The following is a 24,343-nucleotide window of genomic DNA, read 5'->3' as shown; positions in this document are numbered from 1 at the left end:
ATTAAATTTTAGTGCATAGTATTAAATAATTTTACTTAATTTTTAAATACATAACTCAACAAAAATATCATTTCTTAAATATTGTACTAGAAAATAACTAATCACTTTGAGGTAGAACGGATGTAGTTAAATTAATACTGTACTATTGAAGATCTAATGGATAGTATAAATTTACCAAGTGTAAATAAATTACAATTAAGATAATTTCTCATCAAAATGCTAATATTTTTTTCTTCGCATGCATCATGCATGTATAATGTCTTCCATTCTGTGATTTCGATCATTCATAAATTATATGAATTGAAAATGACTACATATGATATGTTTTTTTTCTTCATAAAGTCAATACGATTTTTTATCACAATGTTAACAGTAATATAGATGTTAATATGTTATATGTATAGTGTCATTCATAAAATTTGGTTACTCAAATGACCGAATATATTTTAGACAATAATACCCTTGTTACGAAAAACTTTACTTATAATTCGTTGCGATTCCACACGATAGTGAAAGATGTCGTTATTTTAGCTTTAATTTTTAGTTATAAAAGTATTTTATTTTGAACCAAGTGATTTAGCATTATCATTTATTGTGATAGATACCTAGTTGATAGATTACATTGACACTACATTATGTTAAATATTTTAAGCATATATGAAAAAACCCCTAAAGTTTCTAAATCTATACCATATAAATGGAATTTTATTTTCAAAAGTTGATTTCCTTATTATATTATTATTATTTATATTTAATTTAAATAAATATATGTAATTTGATATTATCATTATGATGAAAGTGTTGTATTCATACAGATTTTGATTAACCCGGCCTATAATATTCTAATGTTGTTTTAAGAATAGTTTAGTGATTTAATATATACAGGAGTAATTTTTATTATAAAATAACTTTTTTTGTATTCTTTTAATATTGTGTTAAAGTTCTCATATTCATAGTTGTGAATTTAAGGTTGACTTCAAGAATTTGAATGGTTATGAAAAGAAGGGGTGAATGATGAAATTTATAAATGTTTTTGGTAAATTTTACAGCAAATTCACAACATCTGTGCACCAACGCTATTATGTCCCTTTCAACAGTTATAGCAAACGATCTTTTAATTTTTAGTTGAGGCCAAAATATTATGGCAAATGTCCATTTCATCAATTATGACAACTAGAAAAGGAAATATACAAACTAAGTGGAGTATTATTGACCGCTGATAGACCAGATAAATTATGACAATCTTTTATTTATAATAAAATATAATACAATTGCTAAATAAATGTTTTTGTGATCTTTCGATTCTTCGGATTATTAAAAATTATTATCTTCAATAACTATCATTAAAAGAGATATCTTCTTTCTATTTCAGGAATTTAATTTGATGGATATCCATTATTAAAGATTACGTGCCCTCCGTCCTAAAGAAGATGATCCTTCCTTGGACGATATGAAATTTTATTTTGAGTGTCAGGTGGAAAGAATAAAATAAGAGTTTAAGAGAGATGTAATAAAATAGAGATAAAGAAATTTTTACTCTTAATAATAAATCATTTTGGGTGTGGGCACTCCAAAAAGGAAAGTGCGTCATCTTCGATCGGACAAAAGGAGTACAGGGTTTCGTTTTATTTTTTATAATCAAAGCATAATGGCTCTAAGGGGGTGGTTGACCCGCCCGCCCGAAAAGCTTAATTACCCTTTCATTTGTAGAAATATATTGTTATTCAATCCATGTTATTAAGGGGAGTATCCTAAATTCCTAATGGCTAATGTAAATTTTGTTAATCCTTAAAATTTGAGATTTTTTATTCAATTCTCAATTAAGACTTTTTTATTTTGTTTACATTTTATATTCATAATACATCTTATTTCATACATATCATAATTTTTTAATTTATTTTATTAGAATTAAAGTTTTACTACGTCAGTTTTACTATTTTTGTAATTTTATTTTTTTGATAATATTATATTTTTAATAGTTTATATTTTACATTTATCATAAAATATGTAATTATTTACATTAATAAATATATTTGTAAGATTATATATTTAAAATTTTTAATGATATCTTAATAGTGCATATAGTATAATATGTTTATGTGGTAACAATATCTTAGAAAATAATAGTAAAATACTCATATACGAATAATAGTTAAATTCTGTTTTTATTAGATAATGACAGAGAAATTTTGGTGCGCATGTTCTTGAGTAAAACCAACCTTAATTTGGAGCCTAAAAATTCTTAAATTCATGCAATTTTTATGAAACGTAAGTATAATCTATAGATGTAGTCGCTCTAAATCACAATGATAGACCTAATTTTTTTCTTACAGCATCCACAGTGCCGGCCAGCCGACCGGCTAGCCGATTCGCGGCACTGGCCGATCGGCTAGCCGAACCATTGCGATCGGCCAGCGGCGAATCGGCTAGAAAATCAGCCTGGGCTAGCCGATTCAGTGGCGCTGGCCGATGCGCTGGCCGCAATTGTGGCGTTCCGATCGGCCAGCGCCTATTTTCGTTTTTTTTTGAAAACCTATGTATACGCACCCCCACGCGCGTACATGTTATTATCGCGCGCAAAAACGGAGGAACGGATGTACCAGGTCTTCCAAGACTGGAAGACCGCGACTGACACCAAAGAGAAGATGTTTCTCCACACGATGCTCGAGAACATGCAAGTGGATTTGAATGCATCGAAGGCATTGGTGGGGGGTTCCGACGTGGGCTCAGATACCCCGGGTGGCAGCGGCGGCGGCAACGGCGAGGACGGCGGCGGCGACGAGGAGTAGGGAGTGGCCGGGCTCGTGTGGAAGCCCTTTTTTTTAAAATCCAAATCATGTATTTTTTTTAATCTTTGTACTTTTTTTTTAATGAAATGAATTAATTTTCCCGTATATGTCTCGTGCAATTAATTCCGTAATTTAATCGTAATTTTAATTCTGTAAATGTGGCATTTTTTGGAATTATTTTTATTGCGGCTGGCCTATGGCTGGCCTAAATCTGATGTGGCAAGTGTAATTTTAATACTGCTGATGTGGTAGGGAGAGAGAGTGGCTGGCCTATCTGTATTATGGATGCTCTTAGGGTCTAGTTGCAGGAAACGATATAATCACCGCTTGGTCTGCAGAAATTTGTTTCGAATAATAAACAAAACGTCACATGAAGTCATTTTTGAGATTTTTAAAGTTTGATTTATAAAAGTACAAATTTACCCCAAATTGATATAAAAGAGAAATCTCATTCTCCTAGTTCGTTAACTCATATCCTCTGTCCCACAAAAGATGTCACACTTTCCTTTTTAGTTTGTCTTACAAAATATGTCACATTTCCTTTTTTGGAAAAAATATTCTCTCACATAAATATTATAATTATATTTTTCCTCTTCATTTAACACACAAAACAAAACCTTCTAAAATCCCGTGTCGTCCCACAAGTGTGACATTTTTTGTGGGACGGAGGGAGTACCATTCTATATTGATTATTTCTTGACCAAAATAATATTCTAGATCCACCACTGATTGGACAACAAAAACACCTATTTGTATCCGAAGAAAAACATAACCTTGTCAACACGAACATTATAGAAAGACGACATGAATTAAACTAGGCTGAAAAGATAAAATGAGCCCCATAGGATACAAATTTGTTTTGAAAAAGCAAGTGAAGAAATGGGGGAATATTCCGGCGGCGGTGGAGCACGATGCACATTGGGCAGTGGCCCCCCTTGGCCTTGGGTGGTGAGAATACTTTTGACAGCAATGCTTACTGTTATTACTGTCGTCTCTGAATTTGGTGGGGTTTTAATGGATCATTCTACCCATTTTCATTATTCTTTTCTTTTTTTAGTTACTAATACTATAATACTCCCAATATCATTAACTGATTTTAAACGAGTAAATCACTCATGCACTTTCGTTGCATTTTTTTTCGAGAAAGGAACACTACTTGTACATGAAGAAATTAAGCGCGAAAAAGCAAATTAATTACATGCAAGAAGATAACATTATGGGGAATAAATACAACCTCATTCTTCTAATTTATGATCTTAATTTTTAATATATTTTGAAAATACTGAACTTTATAAATTTGTTCGTTTTGTCATGCGTCCAAAAGTTTGGCAATATATCTCACTAGCTAATTAAAGTCACATGTAAAACATGTTTCTCGAGCTTGGATGTCGAAAGAACGAAACTGTGACTTTTTTCGGCGTTATTAGTTTGAACTACATCACTGGCTGTGTGTAATAGACAACAATTATCAAGCAATATTGCTATATATAGGATGTGATCATATGATAATGTGATCATATGATAACTCATATTTATGGTGATAACCTATTATTCTATCGACGAAATATATCATTTTATAGAACAGAATATCATTTTATGGATTAAAAGTATCATTTTATAGTATAAAATCATTTTTAGTAAAAATGATATTTTTGACCCATAAAATAATAGGTTATTAGGTTATCACCATAAATATGATTATCATTCTAACGCACCCCTATATATATATATATATATATATATATATATATATATATATATAGGGGTGTACTAGTATAACAACTAATAGATTGGATGTACGTTGTGACTCTAATTAAGGGGGCACCCTAGTGCTCCCCTATATATATATATATATATATTAATCATAACGGTTTTCCCACCAAAAAATTAATTAAATTTTAGAATATATATTACTATCATAAAGATTCCTAGTGTCTAATGATACTACTATCTATATATGCAAATTACTTTTTGACCTAATCATCAAGAGCATCTAGTTATATCTTCAGAATTTTAGCTATTTCAAATCATAGGGCAATTTTATTGGCCCGTTTTTCAATGGAGATCAAGCTTCAATAGTCAATAAATTTTCTTGCAACCTTTAGTGTAGATCCGAAAGTTATTAACACAAATCAGGTTATGTTTTTTTGTCATGGGAACATTGGACTAAATGACCAATGATTTGATTTATGATAAATTTTAAATCGGCACATAATTGAAACATCCTTTATTCGTGTTGTTACATTGTCCCAATTTAAATAATAGATTCATATAACGACTCTTAATTTGTGGGATACAAGCGAGCGTTATTAATTTTCAGTTTTTCACATATGAAAAACCTCTCCCACTATACATAATAGACAATAACATACTCACTATTGTGGAGTATTTTTTAAATTAGTACAATAAAATTCCTAGTATTGATAAACTTGGGATCAGGAAATGCTATTGTATCTAGTGTCTACAAATATAATGGTAACTTTATTACACATTTTACGACATCAGAATTCAGAATCAATATCCAGACAAAAGAAAACACCAAAAGCAACAACAACTATTCGCGACATTTTGTTATAATTGGAGAACTTAGCACCGGAACTTTCATTGTAAATAGAGAAGTTAGAAATGAAATATATAATTATATATAATTAAATTTCAAGAAAAAAAGCACAAATAATGGATTCATTGCAAAATTTAAGATCTAATTACAATTATAAAATTGATGGGTTTTGGTTAATCAAAAGATTACTAGTACTTAATTAATCATCTTATAAGAGTGACTATTTTTGTCTGCTAAAGTCAGGATTAAGGATACCATAGAGAATTTACTTATTAATCACCAAAGGTTTTTACACTGAGAATTATTTTTTGGGAAAAATTGTGCCTAGCTATACCTCACTTATATTTACATATAATTATAGAAAAATGAAATAGAATAAGTCGCCAAGCAACATACATAGTAAAAGTGAAATTTAAAAGCTGCCAATTTTGTGCAAATTTGATGGTGTAGGGAATCCGAGGTCCATTGTCTAGATTGGTGAGGAACATCAATTATTTGTCATGATATTTACATATACATATTTTTATGGAGATGGGATGCACCTAAATCTAGCATGACAATATTGACTCTCCCACTCTATTAAGGTTCTTGCCTGCCTCAAAATCTACTCTTTTTACTTACCACATTAATTAATAATTAATTTAATTAGTTAATATACACCAATATTGTGTTTCCCCTTTCCAACCCAACATCATAAACGCAACACCATTGATTGACTTTTGTTTCAATTTTTCCTTTTACCTTTCTCTCCTTCGTAATCATTCAGCACATCACTTTTGTCAAATGATGCATGCTTAATTAAGCAAGGCCCACTCCTTGTGTAGCTACATAATGTGGTGTAGCAATTTAATTGGTTGCTTAATCATTTTGATATCTTTATATGCTAGATGATGATAAGTGAAAATCAAGATTTGTCTAAACAAACTTGTGCTTGATTATGCATGGCATCCGAGATTAAATGTTCAATTCTTTAATTTAATAATTGGAATAGGTATAGTATACCCTAATGTACGAATGATTAGAAACTCAATATTTGTAAATCAATTCCCATCTCGATCAATAACTTGAACTTTTCTAGGGTTTGATTTTTTAGGTCTTCACTTCATTAAATAATGGTAGTTCTCTACATGAGAAACTATATTGTACTATACTATAATACTCCATTCGTCTCACAATAATATACACTCTTTCCTTTTTAGCTCATCCCGCAAAAAAATTCACTTTTTAAATCTGAAAACTCTTTTCTCTCTAATAAGGTGAGTCTCATTCCCCACTAACAATACTTTAATTACTTTTCCTCTTTATTTCTCTCTTTATTAATTGTGCATTAAAACGCATGTGTATATTCTTGTAGGACGGTGGGAGTATACTAGTACTATACTATAGTACTATACTACACTACAATTAGGGTTGGACGAAGAAAATAATATTGATGGAAGATATGATTTTAATTTTGTTTAAAAGTATTTCTGGATTATTCATATTATTGATAATTTATATAAAAATTTGGACAAAATGTAAGATCTTATAGAAGAAAAACACTAAAAATTAGTTTTAGTAATAACTTTAGCCCCTTGTGAGCACCATTTTTGGTCCATGACTACACTACGCTACACTACACTACACTACACTACTATACTTTACTATACTATACTATACTATACTATGAGAAATACAGATGGAGATAGAGATAGAGATAGAGATAGAGAGTGGAGACGCAAAGCTAGTTAGATATCCACATATAGAGGTTGAGGTGGTATGCCCACACATAACATAGTTGATAATTCTGTCGCCTTTAAGTACCACACGCTTCATCATTAACCAAGTCAACCTCATACTACTACACATCAACATTATCTACTTTGATTTTACTTCTTCAAATTGAATCTAAAAAGGAAACTTTTTGCGTTTTTGATCCATCTTTAATAATTCTTTGCTAATTAGTTAGCATCCACTAACTAGCTTAGCTACTCTTTTTCACAACCCAAATCTCGTTACTTATTCCCTGTCCCGCTTTTTACTTCAAATCATGGATATTTTTATTTTCTCCTATATATTTACGCGATTTATCATGGTCAGTACTGTTTACATGATATTAATTCAATTTGCAGGTTACAATAACGGTTTTAAACCCTTGTCCAACAACATTTTTGTTGTATTCATATTGGGTCCAAGGACCACCAAAAATCATTCACCTATGCGTTTTACCAATTAATTCTTGTGAATCTTAATTTCTTAAGGTTCTTTCTACTGTATTATGTTTTGTCCCATTAATATTCTTGGATTCCACACTTTCTTTTGTAATATAATTTTCTTTATCTTAACGTGATATGCTTCTTTTATAACGGCAAAAATAATTACGAGTCCAATCAATGCCTTCACAAATATGAACATATCAAAATCTCAATATCACCATTGTAATCTAGACACGCACCTACCCACCAACAAAATAAAACAAACAATTAAGATACTGACATAAGCAAATTATTCAGTCCTGTGGTTGTTGGGGTTGAAGACAAAGGTACATTTGTAATTTGCAATGCCAATTAAATCACTTTTGCTTTAATTTCTCTTTTTGAATTTATCGGCTAAACTTTCTTTTATCTTAAAAATATAGTACTCCCTCCGTCCCCCATGATTTGTCACCATTTGATCCGGCACGAGTTTTAAAAAATGTAATAGAAAATGAGTTGAAAAGGTTGGTGGCATGTGAGTCCTACTTTTATATATTAATTTTATAATAAAATGTGAGTGAGAATGAGTTAGTGGAATATGAGATCCACTATAAAAAATAATAAAAGTAAAAGGTGATAAATTTTTAGAGAAGGGCAAAAAAGGAAATAAATGATAAATTTTCAGGGACGGAAGGGAGGGAGTACAAATCATATGATTAGTACCAGTATATGTTTATTTCATATTCAATCTTGAACAGCATATAAAATGTACTCCTAATTGTTTTAGTAGTTGGCAATTCTTGCTCTCGACAATGTTCTTTTTTTCAGTTGAAGTGCATGTAGTCCTCAAATTTATATAAAACACACGTATATGCATACAACTTAGGGTATATTATATTGCTACCTTTTTAAATTGCTTACTTTGCTAACTCATTAACGCATTATATTAAAAATGTCATCAAAATTATATTTTGACATTTTAATATTATTGTGTTTATATTTTTATACACTGCGTTGATGAGTTAACATAGTTAGCAATTTAAGAAAGCTAGCAATTGATCACACCCATATACATATATATACATTGTAAGACCATCTCCAAGGATACTCTAAAGCCTAAAATGAGATAGATATTTAGTCCCAATAGTACTCAAAAACAATCACATTTTTTATTTTTGAGAAAAAAATACCTATCTTTTGGTTTAGACTAAACCAAAACTTAAAAGTTTTTCAAATTTTGTGAGTAAAAAAGGCATAATATAGAGAATATTCTTTTAAGTTTGAGTTTAGTGTAAATGGTTAGAATAAAATCATATTTGGTGTGCCATTTACATTAAAATGAGTTTGAGTTTAGTGTAAATGATTGGAGATGCTCTAATAAAAGAAGGATTGAATGAAAATAAAAAGTTCGGTTGAAAAAATTGCTTGAAAGAGATTTATGGATGAAGCAATTATTAAATAATCCAAAGCCTCAGTCCACCAGAAACAAGGATCGCAATAACTGAAATAAAACTTAGAACAAACAAATACTCAACATAAAATAACAAATAACTCAATTACTTTCAAAACATAATATCCATCGAAAATTAGTTTCCTATAGGCAAGGATACTAAAAAACAACATTATAAATAAGATATAATCAATTGATAACTTAAAATATGAATAACCTAATTTTAGGATCTGGTGGCCCATATTTGACCATATAATTTTAAAAATATTTTTTTCATGTATAGTAAAGCGATCGACTCCGTAGACGCGTGTGAAATCTGCTGATGGAGACTAGTATATAGGGATTCCGAAATTCGTTGGTTGGCCCGAATAATCCGGTAAATTAGCGGGTTAGGTGTCACGACCGTATTTTGCTAAGGATAGCGAAAGCGGGTAAACCGCGACTAATGAGAGGGATTTAAGAAGCGGGGAAAGAAAAGGGCTAGAACTTGAGAATTTGCACAAAGGCCAAGTCAATTGATATCATAGAAGTCAAGTATTTCATTACATGGTCTTGAAAATAGAATAAACATATTCTCAAATAAATCCGAGTTGATGGTGAGATTCTACAATTCTCACTTCACAAAAGCACAGCGGAATAAGTCCTTACTAAACGACTTCGTGTACGAAGACACGAATCGTTGGAAGATCCACTTGATTATTTAATTGCATCGACTCCGATCATCATTCCATCCTCTTGACGTTCAACCTGCACATTTATAAATACATGCAGGGCTGAGTACAGGAGTACTCAGTGGACACGGGCCGAAAAGCAAAACATACAATATATAATTGTCAAGCCATCACAGTAACACACGGGGGTTTTTCTTAAAAGGCCCGAGCTTACTAAGTTCTTTTGTGAGCTAAAGTTCGACTGCAGACTAAGTTCATTCATCATTTATCATCCCATTCATTCAGCATTCCATTCCATTCCATTCTAGTCAAGTGCCGGGGAGATGGTAGTCTCCCACAGTCACCCATCATTCCATTCGAGTCAAGTGCCGGGGAGATGATAGTCTCCCACAGTCACCCATCATTCCATTCCAGTCAAGTGCCGGGGAGATGGTAGTCTCCCACAGTCACCCATCATTCCATTGCAGTCAAGTGCTCGGGAGATGGTAGTCTCCCACAGTCACCCATCATTCCGTCCATTCCATTCCATTCTATTCAATTCAATTCATCAAAACAAACATTTATGTCATGACAACAATTTGAAAAGAATCATAGCTCCATTTTGAGAAAAGATGATTTTTCATAATTTCGCAAGTATTTGATTTATACCCACACTAATGTGCTGGATATTAAAAGAAAGCCCACCTGATATGCTTATTCTTCAATTCAATTGTCACGACCGCACTTTCTAAGGATAGAAAGCCCGGTTGATCGCGACTAGGGGAGGATGAAAGAAGCGGGGAAGAAAGGGGGAAACTGTGGCACGACTGAACATGAACTGAAATAACTTGGAATATATGTATAAATCAGAGTGCATAATACAAGGAGTGTAAACTCGACTTTTACATTGCAGCGGAAGAGTAAAGAGCAGATGACATCGTGTATGGAGACACGACGCATCCAAGTACTATTCTATCGAAGGATCTTCATTTGTCTATGCTCAACACCGCCCGCCGTCATCGCTGCTCAACCTGCACATTTTTAAAACATATGCAGGGCTGAGTACTTGGTGTACTCAGTGGACACGTGCCGAAATATTTTTTTACTGAAAAGGAACTAGTTTTGTCAAGCCACTACTGCTCGGGGTTTTTATCTTAAAGGCCCGAGGACACTATAAGCATTTTCTAAGTAAAATCTGTGACTGCAGTCTATTTTTCCTGGAACTAAGGCCATATCTGAAACTGTGTGAACTGGGTATGTATGAGCTTACCCCACTTACAGACCCAGATTCGCTTAAACTGAACTGGTCTATTAGGGCCCTTGCTAGACAAACAGATAGACAAAGTTCAAAACAAAACTTGGCAAGACAAAACACGCTGATAACTTGAATAACAGAAAGCGCATTCATAATGAGAATGTAAATAACTGAACTGCAAAACATACTGGGAACGTAAACAACTCAAAGCATATCATACAAAGCTCACGTAGTATCATTTCACAATAACACTTTTCATAAAAGTTGTACTTTAAACTTAAAGGCATCATTCGTATCTTAAATAGAAAGCCCACAATCATAGTGTAGGTTAGAAAAGCCCACCTTGTTCGCTTAATTTCCTTTACTTGAATTTCTTGCTCTGATCTTAACTTGCGGAGATAGTCCTTTGTGAAAAACATAACATAACAACATACTAATTAGACTCGAGACAAAATCTCATATTTATAGGAATGCATGCCCTAATTAATTTCTTTTATTCTTTGCTTACTACTTGGAAAATTTTAGAACTTGCATATTAATTAAATTTGGAAATTTAATTAATGGCACTTCTTTATTAAACTTAATTATTTACGTGGCTCGAGAACGTCGTCTCTCTTTCCTCCCATTTCCTTAGTGGCCGCCCAAGGCGTCGCGGGGCGACGCCGGTCGACTTTCGCGTCTCCCACTTTACTACTTTATTTTCCCGGAATCTAAATAAATTATTCGGAATTTAATTAATTAAGCTCCAACTCAATCCTTAAATAAATTCCAACTTCTCATAAATAATTCTCGACTCAAACTATTTAGACATATAATTGGTGTATTTTTCTTCACAATTAATCGGCCCTCTTAATTAATTCATCTATAAACCCAACTAATTAAATTAGGCAACCCATTCCTTGTTATTTAACTGGCCCAGAACCATAACCCACTCCTTAAATAATACTTGGGCCCAACATTATAGCCTCTAGGCCCAAATCTAATTAATTTAATAGAAGGCCCAAATTATACTCCTTCATCTATCGGTCTCTTTCTCTCTTCTACAACAACTCAAAATTAGAAAATCCCCAATTTGGAGGCAACACAGCGGCGTCTCTCCCTCACGCCCCACTCTTCTCCGGCGAAATCGCCGTCTCTCTGCGTCACCGGAGTGTCGCCCGCTTCGCCTCCCTTCTCCAATTCGTACACATTCCCCAAATTCGTCCAGTTTCAAAAATCCCTAAATTGAAGAAGCGAGCACCGCTTACTCCCTCCTCTCGTTTCGTTCTTTGCCGGCGAAATCGCCGACAGGGGAAAGGCGTCGCCTTTCTCTCTTCCTCCGGCGTTCTCTGGTGACTCACGCCCGTCGGGGCTCCAGCCCTCTCTCGGCTCCCTCCGACGAGTTCTCCATCGCCGTCATTCGCCGCTCGCCGCTGCCCTCTTCGCGAGGCAGTCACACCGATGCCGGCGACCCGCGTCGGCTGCCTCCGTCGTTGCTCGACCACCGCCGGACAGCTTCTCTCTCTAAAGCTAAGTTCTTTTAACCCCCTTCATTACTAAGCATTTTGTTGGGACTTGGGCAGTGGCTATGTGATTTTTAAAGCATCTACTTGTTATGCACACCTATGTTTTGATCAAGCTTGGTTTCAAAGGTGTTTTAATCTATATGGTATATGTCCCATAGTTGCTACTGTTATGAGGTTCCTATAGCCATGCTTCTATGTTCTTGAGCCGACTATGATGTCCGTAATAATGCAGAGAGGGTGCTAGTCTATTACTGTTCAACTAAATCTTAGCATACTGAAATGTTTTCTCTAAGATGATTCATGCTTTCCTATTCTAACTTTGAGATGCATGAAGATAGAAGGACGAGAGTGTGGATACCTGATTTCCTTTCTTGGGGTGGCTGTTGGATTTGGTTGAAGCTGGAGTTGCAAGGCAGCTCATTTTACCTAACACTCTCTCTTGGTTATGGTGGTGAAAAGGATTTTGTATCACTAAGGAAACGATTAGAGCTGTGCACCTATATATATATACTAAATTCTGGAGTTGGTTGGGATTTGGTCAAGGGGTGTGTGCAGAGAGCAAATCTGCTCTATTGGCTTCTTGCTAAGTCTGTTGGGAGCAGATTTTGTGCAGGTGGGGATCAACTATTTTGAGCTAGGAGTTGACTCCCCTTTTCAAGCCTTCTTTAGGCATATCAAGCTCATTTTGGGTAAGTACTGCATAACATTAAGGGGCTGTCCCCTAACTGATTTTGTTTGATGTGTAGGACACACTGAAGCTGTCGGTGCAAGAGGGGCTGAGGTTGGAGCTAAAAATATTTCACAGGTAGGAGGTTTGTCATATTTGTTTTATTTTTGCTGGTCCTCCTTGGTATTAAATGTCTTTGTTTGTTCACTGCAGGAAGTGGGAAGGGGATAGGTGGGCATCAAGTGGCTGATTCTCTAGCTATTGGGCCAAGCATAAAAGAATTTGGGCTCAAGAGAAAAAATAGACATAGCCCAATACTTGTATTTTATATCATTGTGGACTTGATTGTTTATTTGGACTTCAATTCTTTTGTACTTAAACGAAATTCGAAAATTTCTCTTGATCGATCTTAAATGTCCAAATTCTCCTTTGATCGTCTTAACGATCATCTTGTTAAAAAAAATTTTGTCTAGCCATTCGGCGTTCCTTTTAGAAGAGCTTAAAAGATGTCCAAAAGTCGGGGTGTTACATCAATTATTCGCTTTGACATCACTTGCCTTGAGCAATTTATCCTCACTTGGTGAATCCTCGGTTTATGCGGCTGTTCCTCCGCGTTGCCGCTGCCTCTCCTCGCCCTCCTCTCTACTCCTCGCTGAAATGCTTATGTTTGTGAAATTTGGAGTGTCAAAGTGGTAGAGGAAAAGGGAGGTGAGAAGGCAGTTTATATAGGCCTCAACTTGGTCTCTTGTGTTGGAAACTTTGGGGCAAAGCCTCCTATTTTTGGCTGCCAGCTCCATCTCTTTCTTGGCATCATGCTTCTTTACTTAATTGTGCACGTCTTGGGGGCAAAGAGACTCCTATTTTGGGGCTGCCAGCTCTATCTCTTTTTCGGCCTTGGTATAATGTTTCTTTACTTAATTTGTGAAAGTCAAGGTATCTTTGATGAGATCATGGCCCTTGTTACTTTGTTTTTCTCCTCCACTCTGGCAGGATGATGATGCAATGCATAATCTAATACAACTTGGCATTTTACCATTTTGATGAAGCTCCAAGGCTCTACTTTTTGTTGATCCATTTCTAATACCCTTTTGGTGTATCACCTTTGCAGGATCCTTGGTGTAACCTGGTTGTCCCTTTGGAGCTTTGTGGGGGTGGAAACGAGGCGGAGAGAGGAAAAGAAGGATGTAATCTTTTGTGTAGTTAGGAAGGGTAGAGTAGCTTGGGATGTGTTGTCCCTTCCATTCACATATTACAACTTGTATAGCATGTTCTATTTGTATCTCCATCATTCTTGAAATAATACTCCTTGAATCCTATTTTCTCCAAGCAAGCCATTCTCTAATATTTTTCTTTTGCATCCAATATTCTTGCTCTTCACAAGTACTTTAATGCTAACTTAATAAGAGCACCACTTGTAATTTATTCTTGCACTTCATTCCCAAAATAAAATACTTAGTATTTAAAGGTTGAGATCACACGATATTCCAAAAATTACCAATCCACGCGGCTTCTAAAAGAAATTAATTATGCTACTAAATCTGATTTATCTCGATAAAAGCGAACAAAAATTCGGGGTGTCACATTAGGGCTGTAATTTTGTAACCCGAATACAAAACGGGTTAAACGGGTTGGTCCAAACAGATTGCAACTTTTAAATTAAAAAATATTACTCCATCTGTCCCTTATAATTTGTCACCATTTGATCTGACACGGTTTTTAAAAAATGTACTAATAGAAAGTGAGTTTAAGAAGTTGATGGCACGTGGGTCCTACATTTATATACTCCCTCCGTCCCGGAGTATTAGACTCACTTCTTTTGGGCACATGATTTAAGGAATTGATATTTAAATAGTTAGAGTGGAGAGAGTAAAGTATGAGAGAGGGAAAAAGTAGGGGAGAGAAGAGAGAAAAAAGTAGGTGGAGAATAGAATAAGATAGATGCTTTTTGCTAAAAAAGGAAATGAGTCTAATATGTTGGGTCCAAAAAGGAAAGTTGGTCTAATACCTTGGGACGGAGGGAGTATTAGTTTAATAATAAAATGTGAGTGAGAATGAGTTAGTGGAATGTGAGATCTACTATAAAAAATGGTAAAAGTGAAATGTGGCAAATTTTTAGGGACATGGGAAATGGAAATAAGTGGCAAATTTTCAGGGACGGAGGAGTAAGTTTTAGGGGTTTTTTGTATTTTTGAATTTCAAGTGTCACATACTCACAATTATTACATTCTACACTTTTCCACTTGACCCCACACTATTAACTTTCAAGTTCCACCTCGACTCATTATTCCATCGTCTCATTATCTGTCCTACCACCACCAACGCCAATCAAGATAAAGTTAAGAATTAATCCATTAAAAATCTCAATATATTTATCATTTTAATAATGATTCATGTAAGATATGATTTTTAATTTCCACGGAGAATTAATTATGAACAATCCAAAATAATTCACGGACACAAGCTTTAATTCAAATTGATTGATTTAATTTTGAATTATCTTTGTTTATGTTAATCGAGATGAAAGTCTTCTCCCAACTATTATTAAAGAAAATTATGAAAATTTGAAGATTTTATATGATTCTAAAACTAAGAAGAAGAAAAATATTTGAAATTTAAAATCAATTAGAGAAAAATTTTGATACATGAAATTATTTTCGAAAGTTTTTAGGCCTGAGTGGCCCAATGGGTTAGGGTTAGGATTGAAAATTTATGACACGAAAACTTCATAACGTGAATAGCCACCATCCAAATAGCCCGGCAAATCGAGTGGGTTGGCCTGAACTCGATCAAGTTAGCCTAATTGATATCCCTACTAGTACATCCCACAAAATTAAATAAACAACTAAGTTACTTAAAAAAAATTAATTTTTTTGCAAATTGTAAGATCACGGGTCATTTTGTTTGGAGTCATTTAATTTTTAAAAAACTTACTCCCTCCGTCAAAAAAAACAGACAAGTTTACTATTTTGGGCACTCCACCAAAATAAGACCAATTTCTAAATATGAATAATTTTAAACATTTAAATATTATTAATGTGGAGCCCACATGTATGTTCAATAGTTGGTGTTTTTAAAATTTTTAATCACTTGTCCCGGTGATTAAGGAAAGTTCATATTTTGCTAGGACAGACTAAAATGAATATAACGCATATTTTGATGGGATGGATGGCATATGTTTTATCAACCTAAGATTTTATGAGCGATTGAGGTATGACCCAATAGCTATATTAAAGAGAAAAAAGTCCATGAAATATAAGCCCAAATAAGACCACAAATTTAATTTTAGCACAACAAAAACGCTCTATGACCCAATAGCTAAATTATCTCATTTATCATTATTTTTCTACCATTTATTTTAGTGATTTTTTACAGCACAACATATACTTTATTTACAACCTACATTCTATTTTCGTATGGGTAAGACATTATAATTCCCACACACGTCAAATTTCAAAACTACTCAAATTATCAAAACTACCCTAGTATTGTAGTGATTGTCATGACAATCATCTTACAGTAAAAAAATCATGAATTTAGATCAAACCATGATTTTAAGGAGAATTTTGAGGTGAATTGTAATCCATATTTGACAAGAGAGACAACAGAGAAAGTTGACCCAAAAACCTAAAATTGGTTTCGACATAGTAAAAACAATTTCCCATAAGTACAACAAAAATCCACTGCATAAAATTGTGACACTCAATTTAACTTAAGTAACTAATTTCCTAGTGAAATTATTTGGTGACTGCAATTTGCAATTTGTAAACTCTCTTTGCAAAGGATTTTACTTATCTAATTTTTACCTTCAAATTAAATATGGTATGAGTGACGTGTGCATGTTTTTCAGTTGTAACTCTAAGGGGCCGTTTGACACCATACAAAGGCGTGCGCTACCATCTAAAAGAATGGGGCGTCGGGAGACGGGCCCCACAAAATCCAGAAGAGTTGTTTAACTTAAGACACACGAAAGCAAGGAATGTGATCGAACGATCATTTGCTGAGTTGAAGATGCGATGGGGAATACTCAGATCGGCAAGTTTCTATCCAATAGATGTGCAAACTGGACTAATTATCACTTGTTTCATGCTACATAACTACATAAGGAGTCAAATGGCTAATGATTCGGTCAAGGCGGAGTTGGATAATGAGGCTGACATGACGATGAAAGCGACATTGAGCCAGCAGCCGGGGGGGCATATTAGCAGCGTCGAACCATCTGCATCGTGGACGAAGAAACGCGATGATTTGGCCAGGGCAATGTGGGCAGAACGACACCATAAGTAACTTAGATTGTGCAGACGTTTCCTTTCGAACCTATTCTAATTTTCAGTAAAATCAGACATTATTCAGTTGATTGTAGACTAATTTTCATGAAATTGACATGTTTGGATATAAAAGATGACTGCTTTATTCTAGTTTTCCAATAGTGGATTTTCGCATTAGCACCAAATTCGTCACGATATGCAACAAACATAATTACTACTGATCCAATATACTAATGGCAACAATATTGGCAAACACAGCGATACTGATTTCCATTAAAGGCCGGTGATACATGGAGCAAAACGATCACTAGCCATACAACCGATCGAGTACTACTATCAAACATCTAAAACCAAGATGAAAGGGAAAATTGGGTGAATTAATGTCACCTATTACCGAGCTCCGAAAAAGAAACGCAAATTACTACTACTAGCTGCTGCCTACGTGTCGCTGACCCTTGTACCTCCTACGGACGATCAAACCATACAAAGAATTGGACTTCGTTACGGTCTATGAGCTTGAAATGGCATCGAACACCGGCCACCAGATTGTTGCCATACTTGAACAGATACCATCCTCTCTTCACCCAAATCTTGTGATCGTTGTAATCGAGGACGATGTACCATGTGTCTCCGTTCACATTGAAGTACACGGGGTCCTGTAGTGCATTCATCCGGTGGCGACGCCAAAAAGCAAGTGGTATCCCCAATGAACGATTTATATTCGAGCGGTCAAGGGTGACCACGAAAGTTGGGCAGCCATCGTCACCCACACCACCGTGTTCGGGAGCATAGCCATCTTCATCCGAGGACTCCACTTCGGCCTCTGAAGGCTCGTAATCGTCTGACGTATCAACATCCGGCACGCTGCTGTGGTCGGAGTCACACTCTAGGACATCTGCTCATTTGTTACATATGAAAATAAAGTCTTTATTAATCAAAAAGGCTACACGCCTGCGATGAATTTGAATTACAACATACCCCTTCGACGTTGAACCGATATGCATACATTGTACATCACTCAGCCGGGGGTTATACCGCTTCACATGGAACGTACCAACGTCGACCAAAGTGAATGTTAGAATATCATCGTGGACGATGTTGTTAATGATTCGGAATTCGGGCCAACCGGCATGGAAATGGCAGCCACTCACAATCTTGAGTAGGCGCACAGGCCAACTCCTTCTCCGTTCTCTCACGAGTCGGCAGTCGAAGGGGAGATCCGCCCCATGTAGCGCAACAAACTTCGGTGGTAGTCTCTGCAAGATTGAATATGTGTTATATATACATCCCAAACCAATCTGAACTTTAATCTAATCCTTACCAACTAGTTCGAACTCTCATCCACGTTGAACTTCTTCATGAAAGAAGGGAGTCTAAAACAGTCCATAGCTCTGTTGTAGCCAATCCTACAAATGCTTCGTGTTTTGATAGTTGATTTGTGGTGGGCTGATGAGTTGGGAGAATTGGGTATTTAACATAAACAACGCACGAATAAGCTCTGTATCAACGATTAGATTTGAAGTACCAATTCACTGCAATTTCATAAAGAGAACAGAGGGTTGGTTTATGCGTGTGAATGAGGCTGTGGAATTGTAAATTCATACGCCTACCGCCTGCATTTCCGCAGAATCAAATGGCCCATGAATTAAAAGATTGTCAGCTACTTTAGCAGAGTAAAAAATGAGTCTGTGGTATTCACTGAATCAAAGAATCAATATGGATTGGTTCATTGATTATAGTCAAACACTATGCACATAGGATTCCTTTTTTTAAAACTTAGAACAATATGGATTGGCTACTGAATTAATGTTATGAGGGTTTGCAAAGAATTAATTTAAATATCAGGTAGATTAACATAAAGTCACATAGATTCATAAAATAGATGGATGCTTTCATATAAAGTAATAAAAATTGCTCATGTGGGTAATTAGTTACATTATTAAAAATCACACCTAAAACTAAACTAATAACAAATAAGTATACGTCAAGGAGTATCATATATTTATTAAAAACCGACTCTTTCTACAAAACTATCGCTGATTATTGGAGGCAAGTTAACATGTCATATATACAAATAATTAATTTTCCACAGAGGGAGGAATTATGATGATCACAATTGTAAATTGTCTGCATTTATTTTCAAGATTCTGCTAACTTATATAGCATGTATTATTTTACGGCAATATGCTTTGCCTATATGCATGTCGGTGTATGATTGACTGGAAAAATGCCACCGATGAAGCACCAAAGTTAGTATGCAACACGTGCCTCTCATATTAGAAATGTGTGATTTTTAGAAGATGGACACATTCATATCTAACAAAACTAAAGGAGTACTTTGTGTGTGTTTTGTTTTTCTGATAATTAATTGCTGAGTAAATCCTCCCTACCTCGTTGATAATTCATAGTACAGAACGAGGTAGGCGCCGTTTAGGAAGTAGACTAGAGATAGAGCTAAAACATATTAATTGCACAACCATACCCCATAAATGAAACTAGATGTACCGGTGTAGTCCAAACGCATTGTATAAGTGCACACAACCCCCAACAAAGGCATTATGCAAAACAATTAACCTGTTGTGGAGATGGATTTTGAAGTTCCTCAACAAGATATGTTCTTCTACCGAGGTAAGTGGACGCGAGAAATGGATGTCATGCTTCTTTCAACGTTGATATCTCTGAGGAGGGATCGTACACGGGAGAATGGAAATGTTCCCGATGATGTGCTGCGCAGCTTATGTTCGATCATGAAACCACCTTTTGGTGCCGACCTCACTTCCGAAGAAATTTCGATCTGTGTTCAACTACTGCGGGCCCGACACAAACGGTTTAAGAAACTTATTCAAACTAAATGAGTGCAGTGGAATATGGAAGCCCGGGTGGTGACTGCCGAACCGTCGACTTGGAAGCTTATTTTCAAGGTGTGTACCTTTCCATTGTTCTATTTTTATGGCAAAACTCATTTAAATATGGAAGTACTCACATAATGATGTTCTATGTATGCAAAATCTAAGAGGGACGCATCTGCCGCCGCATATTTCTATAGTGACGAGCCGAAATTCAACCTTCTTGCGTGCTACTTTGGCTTAAATGACGTTAAGGTTGAGAGCCCTAATGAAGTGATTACTATCTCTGACGACACAGAGGTCATCGTCATATCCGACTCCGTAATCTCAGCCGCGCCCTTACCTGGAAAATCGTACTCCCTCCGTCCCATAAAAGTTGAGTCACAACTTTTGGGCACAGAGGTTAAGAAAGAAGAGATTAGTGTTTTAAGTGGGTTGCTAATTAAGTGGATAGTGGATGAAGTGATTTGACTAGTAGTAATATTGTAATATTATTCTGAAGTGGAGTAGTAGGATTACTTTTTATTTCTATATGAAATTCAAATCTAAATTTGTTTTTATTTTAATTAGTTTATGAATTGAATTTCACTTTATAATTTCAAAAATATTTTAATTTAATTTTATACTCCTAATTTAGTCCAGTTTATATACGTGTCCTGGAATTCAAAACAAAATTCCCAAATAAACAAACATTTTATTGAACAGAATAAACAAACATTTCCTTGAATAGAATAAACAAACATTTCATTCATTACTGTATGTAACCTGCGAATACATTTAACATAGCATTTCAAAAATTTAAACTGCCGCCAACGGAGAAAACAAAAATTCAGAAATATGGCGCCTACAAGTTTTTCACAGACTTCAATAAGTTTTTCACAGACTTCAATATATATCTTCACAACTTCATTTCTGCAATTTCATTTCAACATTCGTCACTTCATTACAGAATTTGCAGAATGGGTCACACGGAGTATTCCACATAAACGAAGAACTTGGTCGTCCAATTCATCCTCGGAAAGTGCGTGAACGGAAAACCCCCTCGTGGCACCATCAAGGAAGCTCAGCAAAAGTTCGGTATGTCAAGACAAACTATCTCAAGATATTGGAATGCTGCAAAACAACAACAAGACAAAGGTAAAGCAATACAATTAGTGAATAGGAAGAAGACCACACATGCAAAAAGAATTCACTTTGATATAACCTTGATGAAAAGTCTGCATTATTCGAAAAAATCCAACATTAGAAGTTTAGCGATTGGATTAGGATGCAGTAAATCGACAGTATGGAGGTGAGTGGGCGCTGGGCTGATTAGGTCACATACTTCAGCAATACGTCCTGACTTAACAGCCCCAAACAAGCTTTTAAGATTGACATTTACACTAGAAGCCATAGAACTTGACAGAATGTTAAACAAGATCTTGTTTAGGAACATGCACAATACTGTCCACATAGACGAGAAGTGGTTCTACATCACTAAAGGATCCCAACGATACTATTTGGCACCGGAAGAGGATGAACCACATCGCACTTGTAGAAACAAAAATTACATCTCGAAGATCATGTTTATGTGCGCTGTTACCTGATCACTGTTCAGACAATGGAGAGGTTCTATTTGATGGAAAAATAGGCATTTTCCCATTCACGGAACAAGTTCCAGCAAAAAGAAACAACAAAAACAGATGTGCAGGTACTTTAGAGACTAAGCCTATTGCAAGCATCACCAAAGAGGTCACTAAGCAATGCATAATAAATAAGGTAATGTATGAATTCTATATCTCTTTCTATATACGCATTTTATACATGCACAATCTGTTGCATTTCAGTGCATCAATTATTTGATGATACAATGAAAATCTTTGCATATTTGTGCAATAAAGACATACATATATGCATTTCATATAATTGTGGAATAAATGTTTTGATGCATGCGTTCATTGTTTATGGATTCAGGTCATCCCAACTATAATGGAGAAATGGCCTGAAGGCAAAAGTAAGTTTATCACTATTCAACAAGACAATGCAAAACCACACATAGCAAATCATGACCCAGATTTTAGGGCTGCTGCCACTCAAAATGGTTTCAATATACAACTAGTGCAGCAACCCCCAAACTCGCCCGATACTGACGTTAATGATTTGGGTTGGTTTAGAGCAATACAATCATTGCAATTGCAGACTGCATGCAACACCATAGATGATTTAGTTAAGGCAGTGGAGAAGTCTTTCCATGACTTATGCCCTGTGACTCTAGACAATGTATTCCTATCATTGCAAAGTTGTATGCTAGAGATAATGAGGCTGAAGGGCCAGAATTGCTACAAAATTCCACACATGGGGAAAGCATCATTAAGGAGAAGTGGACAACTTCCTGAGAACTTACAAGTTCCACTAGAGTTGTTCAATGAATGCATTTCTTATCTCCGAGCAGAGGATAGCATTGAAGGATTGGAGTATCAGGGCTATAGGTATGTGAAGACAAAGGTTGCTGACTGTGAAGATTGGTGCATCTATGTTTTGGTATAAATGTTGTTTTTGTCAATGGATTTTATAATGCATAAGATACTGCATTAACAGTTTTTTGTCAATGGTTTGGTAGTGCTAAAGCTTAAGTAGAATGTGTTTTTGTAAATGGATTTTCTAATGAATAGGATAATGCATAATCAGTTTTTGTCAATGATTTTGTAGGGCAGAAGTTGATGCATGATGTGTTTTTGTAAATGAATTCATTGTTGCACACACACCATATAAACCAATGCACACACAAGCCAAATAACCACAACAAACAAGAACACATTAATCTGTGCAGCCCCAACAACCACAACATAATAATTCATCCAACACACCACAACAACAGCAACAAACTAATCTATTCAACTCCAACAGCGTATTAATTCTTCAACACACCACAAGAACAAATTAATGAAAAATCTACCTCACCAAGGAAGATTGTCAAGGCTCGTTAGATGGTGGATTTCCTGGATGGTATCTTGTATAGTCACTACCAAACAAAGCTGCACAATGTTCCTCAGCCTCTGCTACTGCCCTATCCCAACTTTCACCTTCCATAGGCCATGGGTGAGGAGGGAGTTCATCGAAGTAAGAATCATCCATGCTTATGCTCTCTGATCTGCGCTCTCTCTTTTTGTTGGCTGAATCATCGTAAGTGCCCAAATCCATGTGACATTTGTCGATCCAGCCACCGAAAAGCTCAAATTCAGGTGGGGGTGGCGTCGCGGTGGGGGGGCAGCGAGGTTGAACCCAACTATCATCATTTCGATTGTTCTCTGTCACAATACAGAGATGATCGAGAGAAACTAAGGCAGCTGGAGACGATGGGCGTTGCACCGTGAGGGGGCGGCGAGGATTCACCCAACCCTCTGCATTTGGGTTACAATCGCTTGCGGTACAGGGGGAATTTCGAGAAATTGAGGCTGGAGACGATGGGCCAATGTTTCCAACGAGCTCACCGAGACGAGGGCGTTGCACCGTGAGGGGGCGGCGAGGATTCACCCAACCCTCTGCATTTGGGTTGCAATCGTCCGTGGCGCAGAGAGGGTGGAGAGAAACTGAGGTTGGGGATGATGGGCCAACATTGCCAGCGAGCTCACCGCGACGAGGGTGTTGCACCGTGAGGGGGCGGCGAGGATTCACCCAACCCTCTGCATTTGGGTTACAATCGTCCATGGTACAATTGAAATCGAGAGAGATAGGGCGGCTAGAGATGATGGGCTAACGCCGCCAACGTTCCCACAATGACGACGAAGCAATTAAGGGGATGAAGAGAAAGATTTAGGGGAAGAGAAGGAAGGGTCGGCGAAGAGAAGAAGTTAATTGTGAATCTAGGGTTTTTCAAAATAGAGAGAGAGTTGTTGAGATGAGAGAGAGAGGGACGGATGGAATGAATTTGCTAGTTGGGGACCCGGGGTGGGTGAATTTTTATTTTTATTTTTATCTGAAAATTTTAAGACTAATTAGATTTTAATTGTAATAAGGGCATCATTAATTAAGGTGTTTAAAATCCCTAATTTTTACCCAAAATGGAAATGTATCAACTTTCTTGGGACAACTCAAAGAGGAAAGTGACTCAACTTTTATGGGACGGAGGGAGTATGAGTCACCGGCTGACTCTGAGGAAGTAACGTCGCCGATGCTCGGCCCATCAGCTAGGGTTCGTCGGAA

The 24,343-nt window shown here is 35.9% G+C and overlaps 2 protein-coding genes and 1 long non-coding RNA gene across 5 annotated transcripts; 2 read left to right on the top strand and 1 right to left on the bottom strand.

The window, feature by feature from the left end:
- Window positions 1-9,467: 9,467 nt before the first annotated feature.
- On the bottom strand, window positions 9,468-12,875 carry LOC125224063. Of its 2 annotated transcripts, none has more exons than XR_007176821.1 (3): window positions 12,742-12,875; window positions 11,221-11,282; window positions 9,468-9,720 (listed from the first exon to the last, which is right to left on the bottom strand). It is a non-coding gene; the product is annotated as an uncharacterized LOC125224063 (long non-coding RNA). The 2 variants fall into 2 exon arrangements; XR_007176820.1 differs by lacking the exon at window positions 9,468-9,720 and adding an exon at window positions 10,452-10,654.
- LOC125224062 lies at window positions 12,393-14,333 on the top strand. 2 transcript variants are annotated; one of them, XM_048127409.1, is made up of 3 exons: window positions 12,393-12,996; window positions 13,130-13,188; window positions 13,264-13,464. In XM_048127409.1, the coding sequence occupies exons 1-3, from the start codon at window positions 12,684-12,686 to the stop codon at window positions 13,279-13,281; spliced, it is 390 nt and encodes a 129-aa protein (XP_047983366.1). In that variant the 5' UTR covers window positions 12,393-12,683; the 3' UTR covers window positions 13,282-13,464. The 2 variants fall into 2 exon arrangements, 1 of the variants encoding a protein (XP_047983366.1); XR_007176819.1 differs by lacking the exon at window positions 12,393-12,996 and adding an exon at window positions 14,159-14,333 and having other exon boundaries at window positions 13,049-13,188; window positions 13,264-13,758.
- A 5,567-nt stretch (window positions 14,334-19,900) lies between these two features.
- On the top strand, window positions 19,901-22,687 carry LOC125220207. The gene is made up of 3 exons (XM_048122372.1): window positions 19,901-19,943; window positions 21,759-21,919; window positions 22,115-22,687. Exons 1-3 carry the CDS (start codon window positions 19,901-19,903, stop codon window positions 22,685-22,687), a joined length of 777 nt encoding a protein of 258 aa, XP_047978329.1.
- The last annotated feature ends 1,656 nt before the right edge of the window (window positions 22,688-24,343 follow it).

This window comes from Salvia hispanica, chromosome 4 (genome assembly GCF_023119035.1).
Source record: "Salvia hispanica cultivar TCC Black 2014 chromosome 4, UniMelb_Shisp_WGS_1.0, whole genome shotgun sequence".
NCBI classification, from domain to species: domain Eukaryota; kingdom Viridiplantae; phylum Streptophyta; class Magnoliopsida; order Lamiales; family Lamiaceae; genus Salvia; species Salvia hispanica.
Note: the sequence above shows the minus strand (reverse complement) of the source record. Positions and strands in the feature narration are given on the sequence as shown.

Coding starts and splice junctions, on each gene's coding strand:
- LOC125220207 (XM_048122372.1), top strand. CDS start 19,901: ATGGATTTTGAAGTTCCTCAACAAGATATGTTCTTCTACCGAG. Junction 19,944..21,758: donor AGATATGTTCTTCTACCGAG/GTAAGTGGACGC, acceptor ATCACTGTTCAG/ACAATGGAGAGGTTCTATTT. Junction 21,920..22,114: donor AGCAATGCATAATAAATAAG/GTAATGTATGAA, acceptor TTATGGATTCAG/GTCATCCCAACTATAATGGA.
- LOC125224062 (XM_048127409.1), top strand. CDS start 12,684: ATGCTTTCCTATTCTAACTTTGAGATGCATGAAGATAGAAGGACGAGA. Junction 12,997..13,129: donor TGGGAGCAGATTTTGTGCAG/GTGGGGATCAAC, acceptor TTTGATGTGTAG/GACACACTGAAGCTGTCGGT.